This window comes from Coturnix japonica, chromosome Z (genome assembly GCF_054131305.1).
Source record: "Coturnix japonica strain WE chromosome Z, WE-NBRP24, whole genome shotgun sequence".
Taxonomy (NCBI): Eukaryota; Metazoa; Chordata; class Aves; order Galliformes; family Phasianidae; genus Coturnix; species Coturnix japonica.
This window is the reverse complement of record NC_140702.1, coordinates 60,430,626-60,439,460: the sequence shown is the minus strand read 5'-3', so window position 1 is coordinate 60,439,460 and position 8,835 is coordinate 60,430,626. Positions and strand designations below refer to the sequence as shown.

General features: G+C 40.1%; 1 protein-coding gene and 2 long non-coding RNA genes across 18 annotated transcripts in view; 1 reads left to right on the top strand and 2 right to left on the bottom strand.

Annotated features, from left to right (window-relative positions):
* LOC107305939 (uncharacterized) overlaps positions 1 to 254 on the bottom strand; it is a 21,419-nt gene extending 21,165 nt beyond the window's left edge. For all 4 annotated transcript variants that reach the window (XR_014939749.1, XR_014939750.1, XR_001551935.3 and 1 more), the window contains exon 1: positions 115 to 254. This is a non-coding gene — a long non-coding RNA (uncharacterized LOC107305939). The remainder of the gene's footprint in view (positions 1 to 114) is intronic.
* Positions 1 to 5,039, top strand: part of LOC146754118 (uncharacterized) — a 12,007-nt gene extending 6,968 nt beyond the window's left edge. For 3 of the 8 annotated variants that reach the window (XR_014939745.1, XR_014939746.1, XR_014939747.1), the window contains 2 exons: positions 1,033 to 1,223; positions 1,691 to 2,029. This is a non-coding gene — a long non-coding RNA (uncharacterized LOC146754118). The other 5 variants (XR_014939744.1, XR_014939743.1, XR_014939742.1 and 2 more) reach the window with 5 other exon arrangements.
* Positions 4,229 to 8,835, bottom strand: part of PIK3R1 (phosphoinositide-3-kinase regulatory subunit 1) — a 58,092-nt gene continuing 53,485 nt past the window's right edge. For all 6 annotated transcript variants that reach the window (XM_085529900.1, XM_085529901.1, XM_015848593.3 and 3 more), the window contains one exon: positions 4,229 to 8,835. In XM_085529900.1, the coding sequence (XP_085386026.1) occupies positions 8,646 to 8,835 (190 nt within the window). In that variant the 3' untranslated portion in view covers positions 4,229 to 8,645.

Sequence of the window (8,835 nt, the reverse complement as noted above, 5' to 3'; positions counted from 1 at the left end):
CCATCCCCAGTCCATCCTCACCTAGGAGGACAGTTCTATTGTTCAGAAGCCTCCAGTAATTACCATAAATACATACAATACTGTGAACCCATTCTGTGGGTCTTATTCACATACCTTGAGGACTCCTGGTGCTCATAGGTTGTTTAACGGTCTGGGGATTTCTTGTTTACATTGCCTGTTATCAGTACAGCTACAGCAGTTTGCATAACAGCTTCTCCTCTTCCATCTCAAGTTTCCTGAAGCTTCTCCTCAAAATCTTGTTCCTGGCATTGACCCTACACATCACTGCACCTGCTGAAACCACTGGAGCTCGGCAGAGTCAGGTCTTCTGTTTCACTGAACAGGGAGACTCTCTATGCCAGGATTTTCTCTACTGAAAGGCTTGGTTTAAATGGGGTATGCAAACTGCACTCAAAAAAACCCCACAGGGTCTGCCACCTCCTTGAGTTTTCCATATAGCTGGAGAATGGAGAATCTCACCCAGCTCTCCTGGCCTGTCGATGTCGTAGAAGCAATCTGACTGAAGTCATTCCTCTTTTAGTTTTTTCATCAAAATATCAGAGCTCATGACCCCGGCTATGGATCTACTGGGAGGAAAGAAAGTTCCGTAAGTTTCCCCCGGATAAGAAAGGAAATGCATCCACAGTGACTAACAAACTGATCTCACTTGGAAATACCTGCAGTATCTTCACCCATGCCTTTTCAGCTGATCAGACGGCTGGCAAGAGATCAAATGATTCACCAGGAGATGGGTCTGCAGCTGTCACACACAGGCTGTTGGTAGGCACTAGGATGCCAGTGGCAGGCGCTGATAAGCCAGGCCTGAGGCAGTGTCAGGGCTTGCTTTGGAGATGGCAGAGAAGTCATCAGGGCAGTATCCTTCCTCTGCATGGACCTCAGCATTACAGGTCCAGAGAGGATACGACCTGATGTGTTTTTGAATTTGTCACTTTCACAGTTATTGTAAAAGATCAAAATTCTAGAAACCAACTGATCTTCCTACCCCTGATTATGCCTTATCATCGTGCCTAGGAGCAGAAGATGCCACAGATGGCACTGGAAAGATGCAAACTGAACCTCGTATCAGAGGGGAAGAGACTGTTCATCTAACTTCAGCTGCCTTCAAGTTGCAGGTCTCCCATCAACCATTTCCTGGGCTCCCCCTCCAGTCAATGGAGTGACTCCAGAGCATGATTCACCATCTCCTAAGAATAGAGCCGGAGGTAGGTGGGGTGAATCACCCTGGGGAATTGCCTGTCTCTCCCTGTGATGAGAGCTTTGCCAGATGACTTTGATGACAAGCCTTTCTTTCAGGTGCTTAAAATTAGAGATGGATTACACCTCAAAATATTCAGTCTCGCTGCTTTCCTGAAACAGGGAAGAGCCAGAGTGAGTGCTGCAAACTGCATGAGCATGCAGACTGCCAACGTGTTTAAATGGCAGCCTTTACCCAATGGAAAAATAACCCTGCATAGACAGGGAAGGTGAAAAGCATGTGTGCCCCGATCCCAGCACAGTGCAGCCAGCATCCTGTCCAGAGGACACAACGAGAGGAACAAGGCCATTCCCTTTGTCTGGCCACAGCTGCTGGAGTTGCATTCCTGTCATATTTTCATCTCATGGTCTCTCTGGTCTTCCATTCAGCCTTGCAACATAAAAGCTGCTCAAACATACTTTACCTGTCTTTCAGATCAGTAAAGTAGGAGACCCAAAGCCAACAACAGTGTAAAAGAGCTGCTATGGGTGCTGGACAGGCTGGAGTGGTGTCCCCTTCTGCCGTGCAAACCAGACACATTTCCCTTCACATGGGTCACTTAATATGGACTTCTACTGTTGTTCTTCTACCCAGCGCCCTGTGGGGAACCCCGCTGAAGCATCCAGATTTCTTGACAGGTGAAATAAGGATTAATCCAGCAACCTTCACAAAACATCTGTTTTACAACACGCACAAAATTTGTGGGAAAATAAGGTAAACTGTGCAAGGAAATTAACATTCATAAAGGAATAAATCTTCTCTTGTGTGAATTCATTTTCTTCTGAACCTACAGTCTTATAAGGGTTTAGGTAAACCAGATGCATGAAAGTGAAATCATTATGTGACAACTATATTCGTGTCTGGTGTTGTCAGCGTTGTTTGCTTAAGGACCTGAGAACAGCAAATTTCAGATCCTTTTGTGTGCTACCTGCTGAATTTTTCTTCTGTCAATATTTGCACATATCTAAATTGATGGCCTGAACTCCTCCTTTCTTAACATGCAAGAAAGAGTGGAGTGATGAGACGTGTTTGTGCAATAGTGTTCTGGCAGAGACTGACCGAGCCATGGATCAAACCCTGTTTTTTCAAAGAATTATCAGGACGTTTCTGGTCATCTGATTGCTGTACAGAGGTTAAAGTGCTGGTCTCCACAAAGATTATCAGCGTTTGAATAGCTGCTGATTGACTGATACTTGTTTACCCAAAAAGCCCCTACGGAGTTTCTATTTTTGGCAGTCTGTATATTTGAGGACATAGGTCCTCCAAGGGAGGTCTGAAAGAGAGAGATACAGAGAGAGAGAGAGAGAGAGGAGGGAGGAAAAAAAAAGAAGAAAGAAAATGAAAGAAAGAAAGGAAGAAAGGAAGACAGGTCAGAGCCACATCCTCTGCTGAGCTCCCATAGTCAGTGCTCTTTTTTCCAGCTGCATTAAAGAAGGGCCCAGTGACTTTTGTACAACCTGGCTCTGGCTGGAAGCATGTCTGACACTACGCCCCAGAAGGCGAAGTGTAACTAGTAATTTTCTTCCTCATTTCCAGCCAGGGATGCTGGAAGGACCTCAGCATCTATAGTTTCCTTAGCTTCCATTCTCTAACTGAGGGCAATCTCCATGGGTCTGTCATAGCCCCCATGGTAGCTGGTGCCAGTCTCAGCCTTGAGCACGCAAGACATGGAGGAGAGGAAGGTGAAGGGGGTCAACGTGTTTCCCAAGCAGAAACAGATACAGCCCTGTTCGAACTTATGCAGGATATCATAGGCTTTGTGAGTTTTAGCTGTCTCCTCCATGTAATACCCCACAGGATCATACACTCCAGAGGTGTCAAGGTCCCTCTGAGCACCCCTGCAAAACAGAGGTGTCCTTCCCTGTGGAGATGTAAAGGAAGGCTGTAAATGCAGGTTTTTGTGCCTGAATCCCCACAGACAGCTATGAGGGTCTTCAAAGGGACCCAAAGGGAAGTTACCGTGCCTGGGACTTGATGTGAGTCAAGTGTCTTGGGGACATACAGAGGTCGGCAAGTATTCCCAATGTTTTTAAAATATTATACCAACTTGTATCTGCATAGATAGATAGACAGATAAATTTAAGCAGTTTTTCCACATTCCTTAATTTTTTTTTTTTTAATTATTTTTTTTTTTTCAGTCTGCCAAGTGTGATTTCTATACAGCATATGACAGAGGCCAGAAAGCCACTGGGCTGTAGATTTCTGCAGATTACGATCAACCAATCATAACGTCTCTGAGGAGCTGATGGGAGACGTGTGATTCACGACCATAGCCTTATTTTTAGATGTGGATCTCTCTAGGTTGCAGAAGAGCTTGTGTTGCTTAATATATGCTTTGTGAGCAGGAAAGAAGATAAGCGTGGTGTGTATTTAAAAGAATCAGCTTACTAATTGACCAAAACTGCGATGCATGCGTTCATCAGAGATCTAACACCACTTCCTATTAAGTACATTGAAAACACAGTATGGCCTTCAATCTGTTTCTTATAGGAAACTGTAAGGGCCAGTGATTACATTGTGAAAACTACTAATTTCCACCTATGGTACCTGAGTACATCAGGTATTACTGTGACAACAGTGAGCAACATGTGGGCAGATTTTGGAATGGAACTTTTAAAGGCAAGATGTGGGTGTGCTTCAACAATTCTAACACTGTATTTCACCCTCTGTCTTCTTCTCCCTTTTCTTCACTGTCACCTAAGACTTCACAGCCAGGGGAAGGCACAAAGTGGTGAGTTACCACTAGCTAATGGGTTCTTAGACTAACTTGATGCATATCAATAACCACTATCCGAATTTCAAAAGGAACAGAACTTTACTTGCAGTGTAAAAGGCAGATGTGCTGCTCTTGGAAGAGCATGAAACCAGCAGAACTATCATTTTGGCATAAGGCTACTTTGGAGCTAGTCAGCTGCTTCATTCAGTTCTGGTAAACAGACACCTCAGTCCTTACTGAAGCCTCAACAACTGAAATGCTTTTTCAAAACAACTTTTATTCTGCTTGAAGACTTATTACAATTTTTAAAGCAACTTAAAAACAAGACACAGCTCCATCAATCTATAGCTTGAACAGAATTCCAAGGAGGCATGTTTTCACTGTTGCCTTGTGAAGGCAATTTACAACCCACTTTACCCTCCACCTCCTTGAAGACCATTATAAAACAAAGTAATCTTAAAAGTTTTAAAGACATTTAACAGAACAGAGCTTTATTTTTTGAAAACAGGAATAAAAAATAAAAATAAAAATAGCAGCATCTCGGGCAGCTAATGCAGTCTCATTAGGACAAGCGCAATGTAACGTTACCGACACCCCCCTCCGCCCCAGTCCAGTTCAGCCTTCCGCTCAGCAAATACATCATGATTCTACACAACATGTTCCATTCTGGAACTGCATCCTATGGGAGGCATTGTGTTTCTGAGCTGCCCGTTTCTAAAAGTGACCCTGAAAAAAGAAATACTACCAGGATTCACTTTCCCAACTGAATATACCATGCATAGCAAAAGCACTGTGTGAAAATCGGCGTTAAGTTTTCCCCATTAGAAGCATCTGCATGTTTTCCCCAAGCATTATTATTTCATTGCCAATTACAAGACAAAGCCATTTCTTTACTACAGAACAGTTGACACCAAATAGAAAAAATTTGAAGATTTGGTTTTACAGATTGTGTGACAAGATTTTATTATTATTATTATTATTTAAGATAACTGAACTATACAGACAAGCTTTTTTTTTTCTTTTTCTTTTCTTTTTTCTTTTTTCCTTTCTTTTTTCTTTTTTTTTTTTTTAGAAAATAAAACAAAAAAACAACCCCCAACAACACAGAAACTGCATTTGGAAACATGCTGCACCCACGAAGGCCTAGTGCGTTTGTGTCTTACACAAAAGTAATGATATCACTTACTGAATTCAGCAAAATGATCACATTTGGTGAAAATGCACCTATACTGAGATCTATTCATATATAAACACAGCAAGTGTGTGCGCATATATGCACGAGATGCACACATGCAATATCCCCAAACAGAAACTCCTAATTTTGCTTGCTTTGTGGGTGTTGGTTCTCCATGTTTCATACCTTTCCAAACCCTTGCACAACCGCTGCTGCAGCGCAGCATAACTCCGGGATTTACAATGAAAGTAAGAATTCCCCAAACAACAGGAAAAGAAAAAAGGAACCCAAACAATTCCCACCTTTCAATCACATCAGGTGGAAAAAATACACATCAATAGAAACACAGAAGCAACGTGTTTCTTCGGTTATATCCACATGCTTTTTTTTGGTTTTTTTTTTGTTTTTCCTTTTTTTTTGTTTTTTTTTCTTTCTTTTTTTCTTTTCTTTTTTTTTTTTTTTTCTTTTTTTTTTTTTTTTTGTTTATTAGTCTGAGATCAAATCAAGACTGGAGTGAACAGTATGGTACATTAAGGACAAACTCTGCAGTGAATAGGGCCTTTGGCAGGATGCAGCTCCGTGCTTTAAGGAGGGAGGGAAATACAGAGGCCACACAATACCTAGGTACCAAAGAAACCCACTCATGCCCAACTTTAAGGGCACAAGTGATCCTTGTGAATTGCACAGACCCTGTGTAGGCAGAACTTCCCTTAACGAAGCCCTAAGCATTTATCCCCACAACATAGTGCTTATTTCTCATTGTTGCTTGTGCAATAAAAGCAAGTGCCAAATTTGCACGCACACTATTTTTTTCTCTGCTAGAACCACAGATGAAGTGAAGTAGTACAGCACGACAGGAACAAATGACATCCCTTACTGGGCTGGGCATGCTAAGGATATGGCCCACTGACACAGCAGAGGTTTACTTAATATGAGGAAAATTAGATCCAAATGCCTTAACTACCATGAAATTTCTTGAGAAATACAAAGTGAAACATCCATTCAGATTACATATATTTTGCTTATAGAGAAAAAAAAAAATACAATTTTACTCGTAAAATATTTAACATTCAAAAATTAATATATGTCTGAAGAATACCTTGGATTGCTACAAGTGTTAAGTTGTATATTGAGCTAATTTGTAACTTCAAGCCCAGCAATATGACCATCGTGCTAGAGCAATTGTTGTTTTTTGTAGTAAAAAACAGTTATTAGAATACCAGATCTAAATGGTTCTATTCTGAGAGGCTTGAAAAGAGAGTGGAATGCAGAAGGGAAGGCATGAAGACAAAAAATTCTATTCAGAAAAAATTAAAAAAATAAAAAATAATAAAAAAATCATTATAATTTTGCAAGTGGTAACAATCCTGACACATCAGCGTTGGTTGAATCTTGTTTCCTGATATAGATTCTAGCAAGAAAATACATCTATAGGAAAGCAAAGACAACCTACCAAAAAAAGCACAAAAACCAAATAAAAATAAAAGATTTACAGCCTCTTAAATGAAGGGATAATGTAAAAAACAGAAGACAATGTAAAAACTACTGGAGACCTGCAAATTTGTTATTATTATCAATAACCTAAGAAGCACTGCATACTTGGAATCAAACCACATGTATCTCTAAAGCAGAGCTATTATGAGACAACTTGATGGAGAAACATGGCCACTGCAAACCATCCTCAGTGAACTGCCCCAGAATTACTGACTAATAAGTTTACTTCAGTGGAATTTACTTGTTTGTTTCCTTTAACTGAACTACAACTCTGAAAATCTCTGGAGCCTGAAATTATTTAAGTGTTCACTTTGATATTCCCTCAGTCTACAAAGTTAGGAAAACAAATCCAAAGTGTTAATTAGGAAAGCCTTATGGTTTTCAAGACACAGGTTTTCCAGTTGTAATTCTCTCTATGTTGCATCCAACTGTTCTACCCAAAATGGGAACTTTTTTTTTTTCAGAATACTAACACGAAAAACAAACTTCGGCAACAGTTTAGAGAAACTTCCTTCATATGAAATGAAAATAACTTGACATGCTAACAAAAAATTCTGCCACAGTAGATCAAGATGTCCTTTATTTACTACCAAGCGTGATTTCATTCTGAAATCCAACCTATCTAACCCAGCAGCCAAATCTTCCTGTTTTTTCTGCAGTCATTATCAGAGAAGGATATGCAATATTTTTCATCTCCTAAATACAAAGACAATCAAGACAGAAGTTCAAAATGCTTCAAAAAGCAAAAGAAGCGTGGTACCGTATTCTGAAGATATCTCTGAAACAATATTGTTGGAGTCCATGATATTCTGTAAGGTTCATATATTTTTTATTGAATAAAGCAGCTTTGAAGCTTATCAGGCACTGCCCAACAAAATATTTAGTCAAAAAAACCCACAAAAAAACAAAAAAACAAAAACAAAACAAAATGAAACAAACAAACAAAAAAACCCCCGAACTTTTAAAACTTGGAGCTAGTAGCTCAATATTCTGTACAAAGAAAACTGTAAAATATTTCATAGTTTTAATTATGAAGCCAACTCTTGGTGGCTTCCTGTACATTAAAAAAAAAACAACAGCATAACATCAGGGGAAAAAAAAAAAAAAAAAAGTAAAAAGATGGCAAGGAAAGAAGAAAGAAAAACAAGCTTAACCTGTAGACATGCTCCAGAGAAGACTACAGCCTAAAGGAAATTCAGTATTGCATAGCATGGTCTAAGAATTCAGCTTTCAGCGAACAGAAAGGGGAGAAGAGAAGCAGTTTGGTATTGATAGTTTCCATCAATGATAGCTAGCCATCCAATACTATGTACACTATTATAGACTGTATGCCATTGAAAGTCCTGTTTTCATAAAACAGGATTTTTATACGTCTAAGCAAAACACTTTCTGGCACTTCACTATCACGATTTCTCCTAACAGCATACTGTAACTGAAGTCCTTTAAAGTGTCCCTTATAAATGAAAGTGCCATTCTGCTACATGTCATTCACCAGAAACCAAAAAATCCACAATGCTGTGTGTCTGGATCCACTGAGTGCAGCAACAACAAATCCAAGCCAGGTCGTGACCAAGAAATTCCAATAACTGAATGAAAAGACCTCTTAAATCTCGTGTCTGCAGAATCCAATGTTCTAGCTGGTAAAGCTTCAAAAGTGGTCGTAAACAAGCACCATGGTTAAAGGCCTCTATGTCCCTGCAGGGAGATCAGGTTAGGATTTCTCATTCTTGTGTTTTCCGTTTCTCAATTGGGAAGGAAAAAAAAAAAAAAACAACAAAAAAAAACCAAGCACTTCAGATTAGAAACATATATTCACAGCTTAGTACTGTGATCTCTCCCACTGCAGTTGTGAAGGAAAGCTCTAGTCCCATCTGAAGACAGACAGCTTTGACACTGCAGCTCAAATTCTTGAGTAAGGTTGAAAGGAGCCTTCTCTCTCCGGAGGCCTCAATGTTGTCAAATCTCTTCCTTAGAAAAAAACCAAACAACCCAGAGTATTAAGATCTTCATCGCCTCTGCTGTGCATATACTGGGTAGGCTAGTGTGACATTGAGAGAGTCATTGTGCTGCACGAGTGATGTGTGTTGATAATGTAGCACCAGTTCTTTGAGAGAGTTGTACAAGTTATATGGCTCTGCAAATCCATACCCAGTTGGTGTTTTGTTTATCACACAGTGCTTCACTTCTCCATCCACC